The sequence below is a fragment of the Protopterus annectens genome, chromosome 2.part2 (assembly GCF_019279795.1).
Source record: "Protopterus annectens isolate FY-2018-M chromosome 2.part2, PAN1.0, whole genome shotgun sequence".
In the NCBI taxonomy this organism is placed as follows: domain Eukaryota; kingdom Metazoa; phylum Chordata; order Ceratodontiformes; family Protopteridae; genus Protopterus; species Protopterus annectens.
The window spans coordinates 523,617,441-523,640,449 of NC_056730.1; the positions used below are offsets into that span (position 1 = coordinate 523,617,441).

Below are 23,009 nucleotides of genomic sequence, written 5' to 3' on the forward strand. Positions count from 1 at the left end.
TGGAGCCTCAGCACTTGACATCTCAGTTCTGAGGTCTTCCTCTGGGGCTTCAGCTGTTGAATTTGAGAGGGCTTCCAACTTTTCCAATTTGGCTAGCTCTTTTTCGGCTCCAGTGGCTGAGCTGGCTTTTAAGGCTGTAGAGAGGCCCTTGGCTGGACCAAGACATCTGGTATGCAAAGTAATGTGCAATATTTGCAGCTATAGTTGTGCCGGCACAGTTTGGAATGTAAAATGTTTGCAACTGAGATAGTGTTGCTGTGGTTTATTGTTATTTATATAAGTGCAACATGGCCTATGTCATACATGATAATTTAATAAAGATGTTTCTTTGTTTTTTGCTTTAAAAGACATATGGTATGCACACAGAGCTTGGATCCATCTAGAATCCCTCTGAAGACTGTACTCTTCTCTTCTTGTACTGGTAGACAGGGACAACATGGATCCATTAGACTTTGAGACTACTTGACCCTTGAGTCCCTCATCCAATTCCAATGTGTCTTCCTTGGGAGTCCCAAGGCACATTCCCTGTAAAAGGACTTGTAAAAGGAAGCATATCTACTCCTCTCCTGAAGGTGTCACCAAAAACATCGACTTAGATGAGGGAGAAGGTTCTCCAAGATCCCCCTGAAAATGTCTGTCGGAGGCATCCTGGAATTGATGAAACAGTGTGGGAGATGGTCCACTGAAGCCTCTTATTCTGATAACTCAGTGCTTTCAATGTCCTGGATGGTCCCACCTCCTCACCCGTTAGCCGAAGGAGCCTGATGTAATGAAGCCCATCCCTAAAAAAAAAAACTGAATTTTACCTGCCCCCAAAGATAGGAAGTTCTGGTCATGGTGATAGATGCCATGGTGGTCGCAGCCACTAAAAAGGAACTATCTGAGGAGAGTACCTCTGTATATACCCTTAACAGTGAGTCTAGGGCTTTGAGCAAATTTGGAAAACAGACATATACTTCAACTACTTTCTCTTTTCATGTGCTGAACCATACAGCTGACTTGAGACAGTTCCAGAGAGATTTGATCACAGAACTTTAAAAATTCTCTGGTGGGTATCTTATCAGCGGATGTCTAAAAAAAGTGTGGAGTCCCCATTGCCTACCCTACACTCCACCTCGAATGTAACCATGTGACTGCTTTCTAATGCAGCAGATGGTGCAGTCCCTGCAGCCGGTACTGGCATTATGATGTGTTATCATACCTGGATGTGGCTTTGTGACTTTGCAGAAAGCTTCAAAATGTCTTTCATTTATGCTCAATATGATGGTTCCACTTTGTTTGGGCCAAAGGTCAAGGTCACAATTACCAGAAATCAACAGGACAATAAGACATTGCCTTCTGTTGGAATCTGTTTTTCAACCTATTAGAGATCCTTCTCCAGGAATCAAAGATGGGGAAGAAAAAATGTGGTTCAGAAACTCTCAAGGTTTTTACTGAGATACTTTTAGGGACAGGCTTCCCAGAGGCAAAGGTGGAGGCAATTCCAAGGGACTTCACCCAGGGCCAGTGGCAGTCCGCAAAGTCAAGGTTTCTGTTGTCCAGTCACAGAAAGAACTTTCCACTCTGGAGGCAGATGGGGGATGCTTCTCCTTACACTCTTTAGCCTGACAAAACATAACTCAATATTCATGGGTGCTGAGGATCATTTCCAGAGATTATACAATTCTCTCTTTAGAAACCCCAAGAATAAATCAAATGATTGCCAACATTTCACCCAGTCAGATAGCATCTGCAGCAACAGACGTTCAGAAGTTGCTGATTAAAAGCGTCATCCCACCGGTTCCCTTGACCAGTTATAATCCAGAACCTACTCAAGGTTTTTTTTTTAGTTCCAAAAAAGACGGGACCTGAGGCTAATTTTGAATCTCAGTGAATTAAATCAATTTGTAAAACAGACAAAATTTTGTATGGTCATGATACAGTCCATTCTGCAAGTACTCAGAAAGGAAAATTGAAAGATCTCTATAGATCTCCAGGATGCCTACTGTCACATAAAGATCCAGAGGCAATCAAGGAGATTTCTCTGTTTCCAGCTGGGAGCCAATCACTCCCAATTCAGAGTGCTGCCTTTCAGGCTCACCAAATCCCCCCTCGTGTTTACCACGATAATGGCAGTGGTGACATCCTATCTCAGGCTTCAAGGGATCCAACTATTCCCTTATTTGGATGATTGGCTTTTAACTGATACCTCCAGGGATCTACTTCTAGCACATTAGTCATTCCTGCTAGTACTATGAGGTATATCCATCAACACCAAGAAGAGCAAGTTACAGCCTTCTTAATTCACCGGATGCCTTATTACCTGAAGAGCAACTGATCTGATTGATTTCACCCATGTTGAGGGTAGCTTTGCTATTTGATGTACAGCGTCTATCTGGCAGCCCATGAATTCTAATTCCACAAAGGATTCCTTTCTTCTAAGACAAATCAAATTTAAATCAACACATTCATTTGCCAGTTGTCTTTCCCATTTTTTTCAAATCAATGGACCATATATTGCATACATTAGATGTGCACAGACAACCAAGGTTTTACCTCCACATACAAAGACTTTCAGAAAATCAGACCAATTGTTCAGATCTGTTTCTAAGGTTATACTTTCAAGATGGTTAGATAATTGCATTTCTTTTGTCTTTGATTTACTGGGTGTGCCTCTACTATCAAAGCCTAAAGTGCATTCTACAAGTGCAATGGCATATTCTACAGACTTTGCTAGACAAGTCTCTATAATGACATATCTGCAGGAGCAACTTGGTCCTCAACTCATACTTTTGTATTTCACTGTAAATTAAATGTAAAGTCCAGGATGCACACATCTTTTGGTCCTTCCTTCAGACCACCCAAGTACCTGTTGGGTAGCGTAGGAATCTGTCCTATATGTTGAATCAGATGAAAAAAAAACAAAATTGGATATGAAAGCTATGTACTCACCATAACTATAAATGTTCTTCATGTTTCATTGTTGCAGTCATCACACTTGGGTTATCTGCCTGCAGGTAGCCCTCAGTCGGCCCGAATACCAGAGTCTTGGGATTTCTGCATCGGATGCTGTCCAGTCATCAGGGGTATAAAACATGCAGCCAATGCCATTATATCAGTCTTTCTTGCCGAGAAGGAGCCCGAAGCAGAAGCAGTTTGCAAGTGCCGGTCGGCCACTACCTGAAATTTTCATTTTTTCGAGTTTTTAGATCTGAACTCTTCTAAAGCTAAGTACCCCATTGGGGATTCTTTTTTTTTTTTTTTTTTTGCTCTAACCAATGTCAGAAAAAATTAACAATTGTGTGTGGAAAGCAAATACCTCACAGAGATTTTCATTCTTACTGCATCACCTGTTTAGGTCCAGACAACGACATCCCTAGCTGTTGATTTTGTGCTTTGTTTAACACCCGAACCATTCGTTGTCGGGCTATTTTTATAGCTAAATTCTTTCGCTCTCGTTCTCCGTATTCCGAAATGGCTTCGGTAAGCCATCCAACTACCGATGTTCTGAAAAAGCGCAAAGACAGAGACAGACCACGTAGGTCAAAAACTGCCGACGACGCTTCACTTAAGCTTGTCACCAGTACGCTGGTACTAAGTGAGGCACCTTTGCACCCCCTGATGCCCTCTTTTACAGATTTGCAGGCCTCTGCTGAGATCCATTCAGATTCCGGTATGTCGCAAGATGCTTCTTTTACTGTGGAACCTGCGGATGTCTCTACCTTGGATGGGTCCGGAGATGCTGTGCAGGCACCGGCTTCTGAGGGTGTATTTCGATATTAATATTAAACTGACAACTTAATTTCCTACTAAAACTACTGAGTTTCTCAGGCCCAGTGTTCCACTACTCCTAGAAAACCGACGTCCAAAGTGCATGCTCATCCTCCCAGGTCACAAAAACAAATGCTTAGAATGGCTGAAGACCCTATTACTCTAATTAGGGGAAGCCAGCCTTCCCCTGACAAAAGACAAAGAATTGAATTTCCTTCTGATTCTACAGACCAGGAGTCTGATGACTCTGACCCTTCTGATTACCAGGACATACCCTTATCTACCTATGAGGATTCAGATGCAGAAGAATCCATTCCCTCTGCCTCTCCTCCAGAGGATTTCTCTTTTGGTGAAACCTTGCATATCTTAAGAGAGCATTTCTGCTGGGAATGCCAGGACTATCCTCTGTCCAAAAAGAGACTCGGGGAATTTTTAGATTTGCCTTAGCACAGGCCTCTAGCTATACCTCCTGTCCTGGATATTGTAGACGATGTCTTCTTGGAGTCCAGTCTTACTCATGACACCTTACCACCTGCTCATAGAAAACTTGACAGGTACTACAGAGTACCTGATTCTCACAAATTTATCTCTAAGAATCCTACTGCAAATCTAGAGACCATTTCCCAGGGACCCAAAGGCATTAAGGCTACTACAACCAAAAACCCACCCCTTCAGACAGGGATTCTAGAGCTTTAGACAGATGGAGTAAGAAGATATATACCTCTGCAACTCTTGCATCAGGGCTTTGAATTGCCAGTTTCACATGTTGAAGTACCAGCAACATATTATGGAACTAATTAAACAAAAAATGGTGTTACTTCCAGATTGTGCAGAAAACAAAGATTTACAAGAGTTAATACATTCTGCAAACCAAGTTAGTAAACATACTTTGCAATGTGGGTTTGATGCCTTAGAAGCATCTTGCAGGGCTGCTGTCACTGGGTCTGTACTGAGAAGGCATGCTTGGCTAAAAGAGCAAGGCATGCCTGACCATGTCAAAGCAAAATTACTAGATGCTCCATTAAATCAGGAGCGTTTGTTTGCCACAAAAGCAGAAGAAGTTCTTAAAAAGCTAAATCTATGTAAACAGTCAAAGATTTCTTACAGGTGCAGCCACCTAAATTCAATAGGCATTGGCCTTCAAAAAACTGGTCCTTTCCAGTCCCTCTCAGGTCTTCTCAGTCCAAACCCAGGGGAAACAGACCACCAAGACTACTGTCTTAGGGTATGCAATGATCTAAACAATGGAGTGTTTCCACCTCAAAACCAGGGAGTGGTAAACCACCCCCTTATGGAAAAAGTTCACAATGACTTTCCAATTATCCTTCCCAGCCATGCCCAAGTACTTGCACCCCCTAGGAGGAAAACTCGCCCTTCATGCAAAAAACTGGATGTCCATTACTCAGAACCAATGGGTTCTAAACATTGTATCCCAGGGATACAGATTCTACTTCCACTCACTGCCAACACCAATCAGGTTGCCAGACCTTCCTCCAAACCAGTGGGCAGAGGCTCAAAAGCAAGTACTTTCCCTTCCCCATATCAGGGCTATTCAACCTGTTCCAGTAGAACAAAGGGGACAGGGTTTCTGCTCCAGACTGTTCCTGATGCCCAGCAAAGAGAGCTCTTGGAGCCCTGTCCTGGATCTATCAATCCTCAGCACCTTTCTGGTGGTCCCAAAATTCAAAATGCTTACACTGCAATAGCTTCTTCCTATGCTAGCCAAGGATGCCTGGTTAGTCACCCTAGACTTAAAAGAAGCTTATCTGCACATCCCCGTAAGGGAGTCTTGCAGGAAATATCTATGTTTCAGTTCTCTGCACTTCCTTTGGCTTATCTACTGCATCCAGAGTATTCACAAAATGCTTGGCTCCAGCCATTGCATACTGAGAAATATTCAAATCTACCCATACTTGGACGATTGTCTGATTCAGGTGGACAGTCAGGAATTGCTACTTCAGCACCTGGCATTTGTAAAAAGACTTCTAACTTTGCTGGGATACACCATCAACGAAAAGAAATCACAACTGGTACCCAGGCAAATACCAAAAAGGTGCAGTTCCAGGATCGATCCATGACAGGCTCCACTTGTGACTGGCCTCTTTGTAGAGGTGGACTTACCAATTCTAACTTCCTGGGTCCTGTCTGTGAGCCAGTTGGCTATCCACCAGGTGACATAAGGATTTGTACCGAGAAAACTGGTCACCACCCAACAAGAGTTTCAAAAATATAAAGTACCAACAGAAAGGAACTTTAAAATAATCCGGACTGTGTAGTAAACAACAAAAACTTTAATACATAATAAGAATAATCATAATAAGAATGTCTATTTTTTCTATTTGTGTAACATTCACTCTGTACTGTAATAGCCTGCACATCACTCTATTAACAGTCTCATATCATATCTCTGATCTGTACAGTTTCCTTAAATTGTCATTCTTGTTGTATAGATCTATATTTTTATGTCTTTTGTAGTTATGCATTGCAATGTCTATGTATTTGTGGAGCTTTTCTCCCTGGGTCTCCTCTGAAAAAGAGTTTCGGTTCAGCTGGACCAACCCAGTCAACAAATGTCAAATAAATAAATACAGCAAAGCCTAATTAAACATAATCATTAAATGATTTCACTACACAAAAAGTGATCTCTTCTTTAGAATAGGTTTTATACTCACTGTTTCATTCAGTCCTTGATAAGCATCTGCATGAAAATAATTAATCCATTTATACTCTATATATTCTCCATCTAATACAGTATCACCCCCCTAAGGTTTTTATTAATTGTTTTAATCACTCTAAATTTAAAAGTGTGTGTCACTGGATCTACTTTAGTACATCGAATTAACACAAAACTGAAATTTACGTAACTAAGACAAAAACATCAAAAGCTAAAAGGAATGATAACTTAAAAAAAACATTGCAAGATCAAATCAAGAATAATTGCTCCTTTACTCTAGTAGTAGTACATATTAGTAGTCTCACTTTAGTAGTTTGTAGTACATACCAGTAAAGCATGTTGGATATTACATATCACTTTCCCGGGACTCTCAGTGCTGTCTACAGAACGAACAACTCTCAAAATGGTAAGTAAAAGTTTTGTTAGAAGAATGTTATAAATCATGTAGTAAGGAGTTTAAAAGGTGGAAATATTAGGTATGTAAGAACAAATTGAGAAATAGATGTAAAGTTAGTGCATGTGTGTATAATGGAGAATGTATTAAAGCTATAGCAACACTTTTGAAATCTTAAAGTGGAAAGTTGAATAAAAATACAGGTGTATTCCTTTAAAGTACATTGTGGTTGACGGCGATTTCTGCAGAATGCATTGAACACATTTCAGTTAATAGTTTGTTTTTATGAATATAAGGAAGATGTTTTTCTGTTGCTTTTGAAAATAGTATATAGGGTATCGGTAGAGGTGCATAATATCTGCAACTTCTTTTTCAGTGTTATGAATTTCATTTTTTTAAGTTAGAATTCTTTCAAACTCAATGTTTTCATCTCAGTTATGTAAATTTTGGTTTTATGGTAATTCGTTGAACTAAAGTAGATTTGTGTCACTATACAGTGGCTATAAAACCTGTTCTAAAGAAGAGATCACTTTGTGTAGTGAAGTCATCTAATGATTTTTTAATTAAGCTTATAAATCAATTTACGGTGTCTGCTTTTGGTTTATTTCTATTATGATTTTAATTGTGATGTATAAAAGATGAATGAATTTTAGAATTGTTGAAAGCACTGAGGAAGAGTTGTCTCAAAAGCTTTACTGTATTAAAGTTTTTATTGTTTTCTACATGGGTTGGATTATTTTAAGTTCCTTTGTGTTGGTACATAAAGGTTTGTACCTAACCTCTTGAGTTTGCCAACTATGCCTGAGTGGGGTATATTGTGTCAAATGCCTTGGCCAGGTCAAGGTAGGCAGTGTGAACCATTTTGCCCTCATCCATTGCTTTGGTGGCTTTCGCAAAGAAATCCACCAGGTTGAGTAGGCATCACCTGCCCTTGATGAAACCAAATTGGGTTGCGTCCAGTGTCTGGAGCTTTACTATGTCATTATTGATCATTTCCTTGATAATTCTTTCCATAGCTTTGCATATGACACTAGTGAGACTCTGCCTCCTCTCTGAACAGTCAACTGCAAAGATTCTGTTGTCAGACTCCATGTAAGAAGGCCTGGAAGCAGATGCCTTTTCTTATCTTTGGACAGGAATGTTCATGTGTGCTTTTCCTCCCTTTCCACTAATATCCAGGGTACTTCTGAAGGTTCAGAAGGAATCCCCCAAGATCATTTTGGTGACTCCCTTCCATCCCAGATAAGCATTATTCTCCCTTCTTTTGGAAATGTCCAGGAGCAATTACCACAAGCTTTCTCACAGGCTGGATCTACTCAAGCAAGGACAAGGATGTTTGACACACACCAACATCAGTCAACTTCAGTTGACTGTCTGGATGATAGGGTCTTAATTCCTTTTAGACACCTGTTTACTGAGGATGTTTAGCAGGTACTAATAGAGGTGAGAAAGCCTACTACTAGAAAATCATACATTAGCATATAGGAAAGGCTTTTTAGTTGGTGCCAACAATATAACTAGCATCCATTCAGAGCTAGTTGTTCTCTGGTTCTGCAATATTTGTGTGAGTTATTGCCCTATGGCCTTTCTTATTCCTCTGTCAAGGTACATTTTTCGGCCATTTCAGCATGTCTGCCAATGGATTCTCCTATTTCATTGCAGAGTCTGATGTCAAAATGTTCTTGATAGGGGTTTTGCATAAGAGGCCTCCAAGAAAGCTAGTGTCCCCTCCTTGGGATCTTAATTTTGTGTTAGAGAAGCTAATACTTGCTCCATTTGAACCATACGTACAAAACCTTAAGAACACTCTGAAATCTGGATGAATAGAGTGTGATGCTAAACATATTTTAAGTCTAGTATTGCCAGGAAACTTGAAATAGGAAGAAGAGGTAATGGGTTGTGAAGTGACTCAAGATTCTTAACACTGAAAACAGTTTTACTGATTGCTCTGACCTCTGAAAGTAGGGCATCTGAGTTGCAAGCTCTTATCATGCATCAACCCTATCTCAGTTTCCTTAGGGACAGGGTTTCTTTGGAAATAATCTTTCTTTTATTCCGAAAGTGTTAACTGAGTTTACTTTAAGCTGAAGTGTCTATCTCACCATTTTCTTTCCTGAACTTAAAAATGAGGGAGAAAGGATGCCTCCATACCTTGGGTGTCCACAGACAACGCAGGTACTATCTTGACCTAACTAAATCTTTCAGATCTTTGGATCAATTGTTAATTTCTTGTAAAGGTAAGAAGAAGGGACAAGCTGTGTCAAAACAGACCATTTCCAAATGGTTGCATAAGGCTATTACCTTTGGTGGTACTCAGCATAACAAAACTATTTCAGGCAGGGCCAAGGCCTTGGGTTCATCTGTGGCTTTTTGGAAAGGGTTGGATTCTATAAGTATTCAAGAAGCTACTACTTAGTCCTTTGCACCTACTTTTACAAAGCACTATAAGATGATTTCTTCTCTAGGTTCAGATCAAGCTTTGCTTGGACCATTTTCCAAAGGTTCCTGGACTGTTCTCCTTCCACCTCCCAGATGTAGTTGGCTAAGATAATCTACCCATGTTGCTAAGGCTGCTGCAGCAGTGATCAATATGATGAACATAGTACATTTGTTTAAGTAAACTTACTATAACAGTCGATGTTTGAATGATCACTGCTTCTGTGAAGGTTGAGCCTAGCATTTATTGGGTGTTTCCTTAGACTGGATCACATGTAACACCATCTAATTAGCTGATGTCTTGTTACAGCCTTCCTTCAGCTGTAAATAGTTTGCTAAAGAGTATTTCAATTTGGTACAGGAAACTGCAGTGGACCTACACTGAGCCCTTTGTTGAATCAACATCAGTGCGTGAATGGAATACAGAGATGCAAAGCTTCACACATACATACCTACCTGTGAAGGTTAAAGAAGATAAAGAGAAAAAGTAGAACTCCTTGTCTTTGACTCAAGTAAAGAGGAGGATGTCTTTTTCAGAAAAATATACATTCTTCTCTTTCCAGGATTCTGATAAGAACAATTCTTTCCCATCATCGGGGTCCCCACAAAAACAAATATTTCCTTTACAAAAACTATACATTTCATGGGAGAATATTATGGTGATCCATGGATGATCCCTCATTACCAGAGAAAAGATACATTGAAATCTTGAGGCTCCGAGATGCAAACTTAAGAATTCCTCCATTAAAAAAAAAAAAAATCCCAATGTGATGACAGCTTGGAATTCCTGAATGAACTGAACTCCTTCTTTAACAGATTTGAGGAGAACACCACCACCGTACCTTCCAAAACAAACACGGACAAAGAGGAGATAGTGCTAACCTTAAACTCTGAGGAGGTGAGACTTCAGCTTAAAAAGGTGAATCCTAGGAAGGCTGCTGGACCAGATAACATACCTGGCAAGGTGATGGAGTGTGCTGGTCAGTTATGTCTTGTACTGACAGACATCTTCAACTCATCCCTTGCTATGGAGAAAGTTTCCTAATGTTTCAAGGAAACAAGTATTGTCCCACTTCTGAAGAAACTCAACCATCAATGAGTTCAAACTGGTCATATCAACCTCAAACATCATGAAGTGTTTTGAGAGGCTTGCGAAGAAACATCTGTCTGTGAGTCTGCCTAAGTCCTTCAATCCTCTCCAGTTTGCACACCAGGCAAATAGATCAGTTGCGGACGCAATATTAGTCGCACTACACCTTGCCCTAAAACACTTGGAAGGGAGGAACATCTATCTAAGGCTGCTGTACATCGACTTTAGTTCTGCATTCAACTCTGTGATACTGATCCAACTGGTGGATAAGTTCATGAAACTCAGGATAAATAAGCACCTGTGTAACTGGACAGTTGACTTATTGATTGGTAGACCCCAATGGACATGCGCTGTAAACAACACCTCTCAACGCATAATCCTAAATACTCCCCAAGGATGTGTGCTCAGCTCTTTGATTTTCACCATTCTTACCCATGACTGTACTGCAGAACATACCTCAAACCATATTGTAAAATTCGCAGATGATACCTCAGTCCTGGGTCTCATTAGTGGTGGGGATGAACATAACTGCAAGGATGAGGTGAACAATTTGATTGCCTGGTTTGACAGGAACAATCTGGACCTGAATGTTAATAAGACCAAAGAAATGATTATGGACTTCAGAAAAAAGGCAACAGTTCCCCAACCGCTCACTATCAAAGAGGAGGTAGTAAAGAAAGTAAAAAGAAAAAACAAGTTCCCGGGCATTCACATCTCAGATTACCTCTCCTGGACTATTAATTCCAACCATATAGTCAAGACTGCTCAACAGAGGCTTCTTCTCCTGAGAGAGCTCAAAAAGGCCAGGCTTCCACTGTCTGCTCTTACCACTTTTTACAGGGGAGCTATCGAGAGCATCCTCACTAGCAACTTTGGATCGCCAACTGCACAGTTGCTGAGAAGAAGAAACTACAGAGGGTGGTGAGGGTGGCTGAGAAAATCTTAGGCACAAACCTGCCTTCTATTCAGAAGCTTTTCTTTACAAGAGCAAGAAAGAGAACATACAAAATACTAGCTGATTCGACCCATCTGGCCCACAACTGGTTCTCACAACTTGCATCTGGAAGGAGGAACTGCAGCTTCTGCTGTAGGACTACCAGATTCAGGAACAGTTTGTATCCTTCAGCTGTGAGGCTTATTAACTCAGACACCAATCATAATACCTAATACATTGAAGCCTCTTTTTTATTTAATCCTGTTGCTCTGAGCAATTACTGCCAGCATTGCTATTGTGCAATATGACGGCTATACGGAGTCACGTCTAAGGTTAACAAGTGCAATATGGCAACTAAATAGCTGCTATTCACTAGTCTCTATTTATTCTCTATCTTAATGATAAAGGGGTTTGGTGATGGGTATTTATCTATCATTGCATAATGGGTATTGAGTGTGTTTATGTAATATGAACTATCTCTTGCATGTCATACGTGTTTTTTCTTTATTTTCTGATATCGCTCTATCTATATTTGCACTGCATTTCTCTCATGAGCTGACATTTTTAATTTTGTTTAGGCTGCACTTGTGTGGTCTTAAATGACAATAAAGTATCTTTGAACCTTTACTGTACTATCCCTGCATTCCTATTTGAATGCAGCTGCACATCAGCAGCAATGTACATTGTGTGTGTATGTGGTGTGTGTATATATATATATATATATATATATATATATATATATATATATATAGAGAGAGAGAGAGAGAGATGAGGAGCTGAGGATTGTGATGATAAGCATGACCCTTAACTCATTAAATGTTGAATCATACTTTTCTAGCATAAACAAATTACACTGAATAACTGTAGAATAGTCTAAACACTTGACCCAGCCAGTAGGGCTTTGGTGTCAATGAATGTGTGTGCTGTGAATTTTACTAGGTACAGATAAACAAAAGAAAGGTGTCTCATCTCTTAAAGAACCACTTTAGAAATTCCCTTTGATCGAGAGAGTGAATGTAGATATATCTGTACAATACAAGCTCTACATGTAAGTGTTGGAACAGAAGAGAGTGGACTCCTTCATTGTGTCTTCAGTGTTTCTCCATGTTCTCTTCTTCCTCTTCCTCTGTTCTTCACTCTGGCTTTGCTTGTTTATGTACAGTGAAACAGAACACTTTTAAACAGCCCAAGGCTGAGTAGGCTATAGCTGGCTATAGGTTGGAGAAGAAAAGTTATTTTGGAGTGCATTCATATAAATGCTGATTTAAGGGAGGAAACAGAACCAAAGTGAAACATCAGATGTTTAAATTAAATGTACTTCATTACTTGGAATGCCAGTATTGTGATTTATAAGTAAAAGAATATATGCACATACATTTTGTAAACATTACAAAAACTGATGCATATACAAGTGTGCTGCTCTATGAGGCAGATGTTGCAAGCAGTGATGCAGTTGCCATTTTTGTTCCACTTTCAAGTTTTCAAATTAAGCTGACAACATGAATTCCTACATGGTCCTGTGCTTTTGGCTTACAATCCAAGCTTAATGAAAAATGCAACATTTCTTTTTACATTTTGCTCTTACATTATCCTTTTTCAAATAAGTGCTTGCCGTGATAGTAGGCCGTCAGGGAGATGTCTGACAGTAGGTCCCATAATCAGTTCTGTTTCTGCATCTTTCATAACAGATGCAGATTTGTTAGGATCTTTCTGTTGTACGTTGCCTATTTTTATTATGTCTACCTTTCTTGGTAGCCTGTTGGATTGGAAGAGGCTTCTCAGCACATAGGAACTGATAATGAAGGATACCTATTAACTGAAATAACAGGGGCAATAGCTTGGATCTTTTTGGGCAACCTGCAGTAGCATCAGATTTATAATCTAGTGAGGAAATTCTCTTTATATGACCTGCTGCTGAAGATCTCAGCTGTGCATTGGTAATGCTAAGTCCATGTGTCCATGCTATAACTTGCACCTACTGTTTTCTAATTGCAGTAAAGTTGTCAGAAGATTAGAAGCACTAATTTATCAGACAGGCTAAGAGACTTTGTTGTTCTAGGCCACCTTCCATTCCTAATTGGTGCACAGAAATAGGACTGTTTGGAGGACTTACCTAGGTTTTCTAATGATATGCCGTGAGTGAATTTCAGATGTGTTCTTATAACCATTGTGCTTGTTCAAAATATAAATGATTCTAAAAACAAGAATTAGATTGTTGTTTTGATTTCTTTTGTTTTTGTTGTAAGTGCATAGCTTGGTGATGTATATTTTTTCTTTTTGTATATTTTCACAGATGCTGTGCAGGAGAAAATCTGTGAGGATACGAGTTCCTGTTACTGACCTATTTACTTGAAATTTCCTTTAAATCTTTAACATTCACTTATCTGCTGTTGGAGTCAATGCAGGTGTACAACCTTTGAAGATCTGGCCTCAATGAAACTGTTTCTGTGTTGGATCTTTTGTTACTGTGCATCACTAATCTTGTTTAAGAAAATGTGGACTGCCCAGTATTTAAGGCCTGTAACCAGATACCTTTACCATAATGTGCTGAACCTTCGTGAAAATTCATCAAACTGTAGGGCATATCAGTGGTATATGTGTAACAATGAAAACCTTTGTGAGCTTCTCCAGACTGTCTTTGTCCAGAGTTACCTTGATTCAGGGACACAGGCCTTCTTAGACCAGAGTGCTGAGAAATCAAGATGGATTTTAACCCAGCTCTATCACTCTCTTGTATCAACGATCTTTAGCTCATTCATGTCCAAAACCACTATTAATGGCTGGTTAGGAAGAGGTGCAATGTTTGTTTTTTCACATGAGCAGTTTCTACAGCTTCTGAAGATTGATCCAAACTGGAGGTCTCATAGACTTCTAGATCTAGGAGCTGGAGATGGAGGAGTCACCCAGATCATGGCTTTTCACTTTGAAGAAGTCTATGTAACTGAAGTGTCTCCAACAATGGTATGGCACCTTCAGAGAAAACAGTATCGGGTACTTGGAATTAATGAATGGCAAAATGTTGGAGTCAGGTACAATGTTATTAGTTGCTTGAATTTGTTGGATCGCTGTGATCACCCTATGACATTACTGAAAACAATGAAAAATGTACTGGAGCCAACAAGTGGCCGAGTGATTCTTGCTGTTGTTTTGCCCTTTTGTCCTTACATAGAAAGTGGCGGTAAATGGGAAAAACCTCTTGAGTCCCTGGAAGTGAATGGTTACACGTGGGAAGAACAGGTGAACTACTTCACCACCCATGTCTTCCCTGAAGCTGGTTTTGCCGTTGAAGCTCTTACTAAGTTGCCTTATTTGTGTGAGGGGGACATGTATAATGATTACTACGTACTACACGATGCTGTCTTTGTTCTCCGACCACTGTGAAGTTTCACACTAGTAAAGCTTCCGTGCCAAGACTGGTTTACAGGAGTAGGCTATTTGTATGGTACCCGGCTGTAGAATAATTCACAGTTGGTCAAAAATGCATTCCTTCAGATCTGCCACCATAATGCTGATTACAAGTAAAGGGGTACAAAGGCTGACGCAACCTGCATATTGCTGTGATGGTGGGGGAGTTTACATACATACAAAAGCAAAGTTTGAATTTGTCTTTCACACAGAAACAGAAATTGATGACATGCATACCTTGTGGATTTTCTCAATCCTTGGTACACTAAGGACATTTATGGAATAATAATATGGATTATTAAATCAAAGTAATCAGTAACTCCTATATAGTCATGTCTAAAATGATAAGTTCCTCATTAGGTTATATGATCTCTGTTAGCTCTGTGGCATTCTAAGGACATTTTTGAAAACTATGTATCATTAAATCAGAGCTGTGACACAAATGTAACTTGATTAACGTGATTGTTTTATTATACCATATGATACCAGTAACAATCACAGTAAATTATATTTTCTTTTATTTAAAGTCGACTGATTTTCATTGACTGAACCTGTATGAAAGAAGATGTCACTTAAAATTTTGTCTCAAAATTAATGTTGCAATTCCATCAAGTAACTGACATTATCTTTTTACTTTATTCACTTTGTAAACAATACTTGGTAGCATTGAAAAATAAGAAATGTGATATTTAGGCTGTTAGTAAAATTGTTTCCCGAGATCTACATTTGAAGTGGTGTGAATCACAGTTATGCTGATAAATCTGACAAAAATGTATTAAGTTTTATGACCTTCTTCAGGCCATTTGTCTTGCATGTTGTATTATGAGCTCATATTTTAGTAATCCATCCACTTTCTCTACACCAGTGTATGCATTACTAACATATGTATTTGAGGCGGTACTGTTTAACCTTTCATGTTGCAGCTTAATCTACAGGTGCACTGTTTTCGCTTTTGAGGTTAGTAATATATGAGGCTTTCCTCACTGATGTGCATTAGATGGTGGTTGTGCACAAAATAAATTTTACCATTTATTTCTGCCTTTCTTATAAAAACAAATGTATCCATTCTGATGGCTTATGAGATTCAGCCCTTTTAATTCTTTATAGCTAACTGTAGTATGATATACTGTACAAACTGCCTTGTACATCATAATTTTACATGCATTGTCACATGCTATATTATAAAAGGAAGGTAATTGCAGACACTGCTTTGCTCTGTTTTCTTCTGCTTCTTGTACAATTTGGATCTTACTTCTAATGTAAGTTGTTAGTTCACATATTCATTGCCAAACTTGCGTAAAACATCTCTCATTCCCATGGTTGCCAGACTACACACCAGGACCCTGCCTGGGAGAGGTGGGCAGTCTCAAAAACTAAGACCTATATCACAGTAAAGAAGGCAGCAGCACTGAAGTGTGGTCGGCACAGAGGTAGCATCCTTCACACAATCTGATCACAAAACTGGGTAATATATAATCCTGGTATACACTGATTTTTATAAATCATTTGGTAATCATGAAGCATTTTTCTTGTTTTCCTGTCTAACTGATCCAGTACCTTTTGAGGCCAGTCAGTCACCCCAAAACTGTAAGCTAGAACAGGAAGAACAAACTGTTTATAGCTTAGACTTTGTTTCTAGATACCAGGAATGTTATCAGTATTAATTTTAGTCTTCTACAAGACTCCTAAAATATTCCCTACTGAGTTTTGTTCGCATTTGCTCATGTTTTATTGTCGATCCTTCACCATTCCCAAATATTTATACACGCCCTTCTGCTCAAGTTCCTTAATATCACATTCCTGTCCCAGAGTAATATTTTTTGGTGTTGTAGCTTTCCTACTTTAAAGGTCACTTTTGCACATTTTTCAAGACCAAATGACTTTCTTGTTTTATCTGAAAATGTTTTGACCACTTGCAGTTACGTAAACAGCTTACTGGGTTAAGGACAAGACAAAAGAGCAGCAATTACAGAGTCACCCTGGAATTTCCCCAGGATATTCCCAGATCATGTCTCTTTGTGGTGTTCTTTATTTTTGTAGCTTAGTTTCTATGCTTGTATGATTTATGATCTCTCTGGCTTTCTTAATCTGAATGACTGTGCCTCTCTTCGGATTTGCTGTCTCACTCAGAAGGACCAGAATGACTGTCTTCCCACTGTCTGAGGGGACCACTTTCCATTTACAGAATGCTACAGTAGAATTGTCCTCCTTGCATCAGCCTCACATGAGAAGCAAGGCTGACCTCTCAACCTCTTAGAGCAAGAAATCTGGACAAAAACATAAATAAAAGTGGGACAAAGGCCCAAAAAATAGGGACATTTTTTATATATCGCTCTTACAAACTTAGAAAGTTGATAAAATAACAGATTTTGCATTAGCATGGATTTTTCTGAATGTAGGGAGTCTGAAATTCAAATGTCTGTCAGTATTTTCTGTCTTCAATCTTTAATGATTTGCCACTAATTTGCCAGAAAACCACAATTTTTTATTAAAAACGGACCAAAAATATGAGCCAAAAATCTGGACATTCTGCAAAAAATCTGATAGTTGAGAGGTTGGCAGATACTGTTTTAATTTACCGTTTTCATCCTCTAAGGATTTACTTTGGAGTTTTATTTCCAAACTTCAGATCATTGTTTAGCCTAATTACAGATTACTGCTGATTCGGTTTACAATGCAACTCCACATTTTCTTTTTGTAGTATTTTAATAAGGTTTTCTTTTGGTATCTTGTTCTAGCACACTGATGTGTTGATTAAGTGTACTTATATTACTCTTTGTGTATGTCCGTATGCCTTTTCCGATAGCCTTTTTTAGTTTTTCATTGTTCAGTATCCCTTGTTTACTTTCATTTGTGCTGTATTGTTTACTTTCATTTGTGCTGTATGGTAGACCACACCATTGTTATTTTGAACAAACTTTTGTTTTTCCCCAATGTTATTCCAGAGTAGCCTGCATTTAATTCAGTTTACACCATAACGATGATGCAATTCATTGTAAATGCAACTTCCAGCTTATGCTTTTTGTCTTTACTGTCTTACTTGTACTATATGTTTTTGTCGGTTTACTATCAAATGACTGAATCCCAAAAAGACTGAAAATTCAAAATATTGAATGATGGAATTTGCCCCTTCTCCACTGTTGTGCGATCTTGGAGTTGGTATATATGAGGGGAGCAGGGGGGGCTTGCCCCTTGCATTAAAAATGTATTCAATATTTTGCATTTTCAGTCTTTTTGGGATTCAGTCTTTTGATTTTCAGTCATTTGATAGTAAACCGTTTTTGTCGTATTTCTCTGTACAACTGTAAATAATTGTTTTATCGCATTCCCCTGTGTAACTGTGAATTGTTCATAGGATTATAGGAAGTTACTAGGCTATTTGCCCTTACAAGCCTAGCCATGTTCTAGCAAGCCAGCACCTGATGCCACTGTCCAGCAGAGACACAGATGGAATCCCAGGGATGTATTTTCTGTTCCCCATCCAGTTATCCAGGTTGCACTTAAAAAGGGTTAATGAGGTACTCTGGTTGACATGGAGAGGGAGTCTATTCCATAAAAGGGGGAGTCTCTGGAACTCAAATCTATCCAAGTCCTATTGATGTCACAGACCAGGTTGAGGTCGCGTGTGCGGGTTACTCGAGTGGAGTTTGACTTGCAGATATGCAGCAGTCCCATCAAGGGGGGTTCTGAGATTGCTTTGTATGCCATACAGAGGTCACCTATGAGGAGTCTGCAGTAGACTGCGTAGAGGGACAGGGCCTTTAGCCTCTCTGTGTAGGGTAGATGTTTGAGGCCCTGGATTCTCCTGGTGATGAACATCTGTGGTCTCTCCAGCTGCTGCATGTGCTTTGTGAGGTACATGCCAAAAGGGGCATTGTACTCAGTAATGGGTCTTATAAGGGAAGAATACAGGGATGTTATGCCCACCTTGTCCCTGGATAAGATACCCTTACTAATGAGGTGGGCCATGTAGAAAGCTTTCTGTACAGTCGAGGCAATATGGTGGTCAAAAGTCAGTTTGCTATCAACCTGGGTGCCTAAGTCCCTCAGGACTGATTGCATGCTTAGGACCTTATTATTAATGTGATAATTTGTGGCAACATCACTCCCCCCAAAGGTGATGATGATGATCCATTTTTTGGCATTCAGTTTGAGACCATTTTTCTGGCACCTATCATTTGGGTGAGACCCTCTTGAAGGATGTCCACATCACTAGGGGAATTGATGACAGCACCCAGCTTACAGTCATCTGCAAACCTGGTTAGCCATAGTCCATTGATTTTGGCCTGCACCTCAGAAAAGTACATCCCAAACAACAGAGGCCCCAAGACCAATCCCTGGCATACCCCGCATGTTATGGGTCTACTGCTTGAGGTGGCTTCCCCTATTTTGACTAGGCGGGTTCTATCAGTGAACCAGTTTGCTACCCATCTGGTAACATAAGGATTGATGCCTATTTGAGAGAGTTTGTCTATTATATCTGAGTGGGGAATAGTATTGAAGGCTTTGGCCAGGTCAAAGTAGGTGGTGTGCACTGTTTTACCCTCATCCATGGCTTTAGGGACTGTCTCAAAGACGTTGAGCAAATTTAATAGGCATGACCTTCCCTTGACAAAACCAAACTCTGTGGGATTGAGTGTTTGGAGGTTGCCAATGTCCTTGTTAATGAGGTCCATGATAATCCGCTCCCTGGCCTTGCAGATCAGGCTAGTTAGGCTGATGGGTCTATAATTTCCTGGATCGGTGGACGAGCCACCTTTGTGCAAAGGGATGACAGTGGCTGTCCTCCACTCAGCTGGGATGAAGCTGGTACTCAGGCTTTGGTTGAATAGGGTGCCTAACATTGCTGCAAGTTCCTGCCTGAGTTCATGCAGGATGCAGCCTGAGATGTTATCGGGTCCCATGGAGGCTGTATTATTTGCCTTTGAGAGGGCAGTGATGACTTGCTCCCTAGAGATAAGGGGAAAGGGGCAGGTGCTGTGGCTGTCCTGATTTACTGATGGGGGACAGAGGGGGTGAAGTTTTCACTGAATCTATCTACTAGCACATTGGCTATATCCACGGCATTTGTGTATGTGGTGCCCTTAACCACCAGTTCTGAGTAGATCTGGGTGCTTCCTTTGAGATTGCGGACATATGTGAAGAAGGTCTTATGATTGTCTTTAGTAGATGTGGCCAGCTTGGACTCAAAGCTTGCTTTGGAGGATGTCACTAGTGCTCATATTTGCTTGTTCAGGCTAAGCAGAGGTTGTTTCCATTTAGGCACCTGCTCATTATTTGTCCTGAGCAGCAATTTTTTCTTTACCAGGCAGGTTTACTCTTCCTTGAGGAGGATGACTTCATCCTGTTGAGTATTCCTTATTCCGTGTAGCTATATAAATGTTTGTGTAGTATTTTGGTGTAAGTTTGGACATATGTGCCAGTTCCTATGGAGGGGGAGGGGGCTATGAAGCTGTTTATACCTTCCCTCATGAGGTTGTAATCAGCTTTGGAGAAGTCTTTTTGTTTGACTCTAGTTGGGGGGGAGGGGGGAGATGGTGACTTCGAAAGTGAAAGCTTTGTGGTCGGATCTTACCAGGGATGATGACACTGTAGGGAAGCTGCAGTGGTTACTCACACTGGTTAATACCAAGTCCACGATATTTTCACCTCTTGTGGGGGTGTTGACCAACTGGTCCAAGGCATTTGCATTGACAAAATCAAGGAATCTTTGGGCATTTGTGCTTTGCATGAGTAATGTGAGAGTGTTCGATCTCGCCGTTTGTTCTTACACATGGGTTCGAAGCCGATCCTCGGCTCCGTGTCGGCCGCTTGCAAGCTCTGCATCGAGAAGAAGCTCGAGACCAACCTAACTCCCACAATCCCCCTCTGCCTTTACCTCAGATCTAGTTTGCCGCTGCAGCGTTCGCATCACTTTGATGAGCTCGAGCAACCTTAAGCTAAGATTTATATATCTTTTCTTGTATTTCTAATAATTTCTTTTGCTAAAAAGTTATTTGAGAGACTGTGTGTGTGTGTGTGTGTGTGTGTGTGTGTTATAGTTTCAAGGAATCCTCGGTTCCATATAAAGTTATTTAAACTTTATTAGAGTTTTCCCTCGGGGCCTAACCCCACCCTTTACTGGATTGACTACCGGATTGACCCTTTTATTGGATTTGACTAATTTACCGGAATTGACATTTCTTACTGGACTTGACTTGTTTCTAACTTAAAATGTCTGAGAAAGCTAAATCTGGGTTTAAACGTTGCCAATGTGGGCAAAAGATGTCAGTTACTGACAATCATAGTTCCTGCATCTACTGTCTTGGCCCACCCCATCTGCAAGAAGACTGTTCAATTTGTCATTCTTTCAGTGGAAGGGTCATGACAGATAGGCGCAGGAAACTTATGGATAGGGGTCTTTTAAAACCTACTTTTCAGGAGGCTCTGGATGCTTCAGACCAGGCATCCAAATCCTCGAAGGAATCAAAGATGTCGGAGCCCAGGTCATCGGCTCCGAGCTCTTCAGTTAAGGTTCGATCACCGGTTCCACAGACTTCGGGACCGAGTGTTCAACTGTTGTCAGTTTCCGAGCCTCGAGTCTTGGAACTGGTGATGGAGCTCCCTCCCCCGACACTGTTGAGGTCGGCTCCGTCTTCGATTCCTTCGACGCGCTCTTCCAGACCCCTCTCCGACACCGATGTAGACCGCGTGGTGCAGAAGTTAATGGAGAATACGGCCTTATCCAAACTCATCTCGGTCTCCTGTCAGTTGGTGTCGAGACTCGAAGGCCTTCCCTTATCTCCATCTGTTCCTCCTCCGAGACCTGTCCAGTCTTCGGAGCCGGAAGAGGCTGACCTCCTGATTCTGGAGCCCTCGGTGCCAGAACCGTCCTTCTCTCGGTCGGCTCCATTCACCTCGACTCCGTCGGATCCGGTACCGGAGTCTCGGAGCCGAAGATCCATCCTTGGATCCGGGACCGAGAGTCGGACCGATGTTTCGGTTCCGACGCTCCCTCTCGGGGCCTCGGCTCGGATCGACTCGGTTCCGTCCTCGGGGTCGATGCCTTCGGTGCCTGTCTCGGGAATTCTTCCCATTTCTTCGGAACCGGGAGATACCTCGACTCGGGACCCGGGGGCCTTCGACCTCATGAGGAAGGTGTTGTCTACCCAGACAACCACATCAGCAGAAACAGCTTCTCCTTCCCATAAAGGACCGTTATCCTCCTCTGCACCCACGGCTACATCTAAGCGTCGAGCACCTGTGTCTCAGCCACCCCTGGAGGGTGCCCCCTCTTCCTCGGAGGCTTCTTCGGATGCTCCCCCCGAAGAAGTCCCTAGGAAAAGATTGTGTAAGAGGAGACACTTAGATTCTCCACAAGAATCATTGACATCGGACACTGACTTGGATGAGTCAGAAGGGTCCCCAAAGTCACCCTCAGAGGATGTCCCTTTTTCTGACATCCTGGAGATCCTAAAGCAGAGAGGTGATTGGCAATCCCTTCCCCCTTCTGAGGATGAGTCAGTCTTGCTGAAGGCATTCGGTGCTCGCCCTTCCTCCTCCTGGGTCACTCCGCCCTTCAATGAGTTGATGGAGCTGATTGCTCGAAGGGCGTGGGAGACGCCTGACACGGTGGAGCCAGTCCCTAGAAAGCCTAACAAGTATATTACTGCCCCTCAGGATAAGGCTTATCTAACAAAGGGAGTACCAGTGGACGCTATGGTGGTGGCAGCGGCCACGAAAAAGGAGATGTCGGAATCTTCCTCATCTGTCCATCCGCCTAACAAAGATTCTAAGACTATGGACAGGTACGGGAAGCGCATTTTTAGTTCAGCGGCTTTTTCTATGCGATCCCTGAACTATTTGACCCACTTCACACGGCTACAGAGGGATCTAATCAAAGAGTTGGGAGATACCCTCCAGGGTACTACAGATGCTGCTGTTTCAGAGAAAGTTACAGCACATCTCAATACCCTTACATCCATTGTAAACTCGTCCATGAGGCTGATCTCATACGCAGCCGAAGGATCGAGTAGGGCACCAGCTTCAGCGATTGCTCTTCGTAGACAATCCTGGATGCGCTTATGTTCGTTTGCGGAAGCCTTCAAGTCTTCCTTTACTAACGCCCCATTTGATGGTGCCACTCTCTTTGGCCCCAAAGTAAAGGAAACCCTTACCCGATGTGAGCAGGAGGGAAAGACTCTGTCTGCTGTCGGAGTCCGTTTTTCCACCCCATCCAGACTGTACCCCAAAGGGCAACGTGGTGGAAAAATGTGGTTTCGAAAACCCCAAGGATCTTTTCCAGGCACGCAGGGTGATGCCCCCTCTAGAAGCAGAGGAGGGGGCA

The 23,009-nt window shown here is 41.2% G+C and overlaps 1 protein-coding gene across 1 annotated transcript in view; it reads left to right on the top strand.

Moving 5' to 3' along the window:
• Nucleotides 1-15,209, top strand: part of METTL9 (methyltransferase like 9) — a 492,341-nt gene extending 477,132 nt beyond the window's left edge. Inside the window, exon 3 of the mRNA XM_044063992.1 lies at nt 13,572-15,209. Within this exon, the coding sequence (XP_043919927.1) occupies nt 13,712-14,659 (948 nt within the window). The 5' untranslated portion in view covers nt 13,572-13,711 and the 3' untranslated portion in view covers nt 14,660-15,209. The remainder of the gene's footprint in view (nt 1-13,571) is intronic.
• Nucleotides 15,210-23,009: the final 7,800 nt, after the last annotated feature.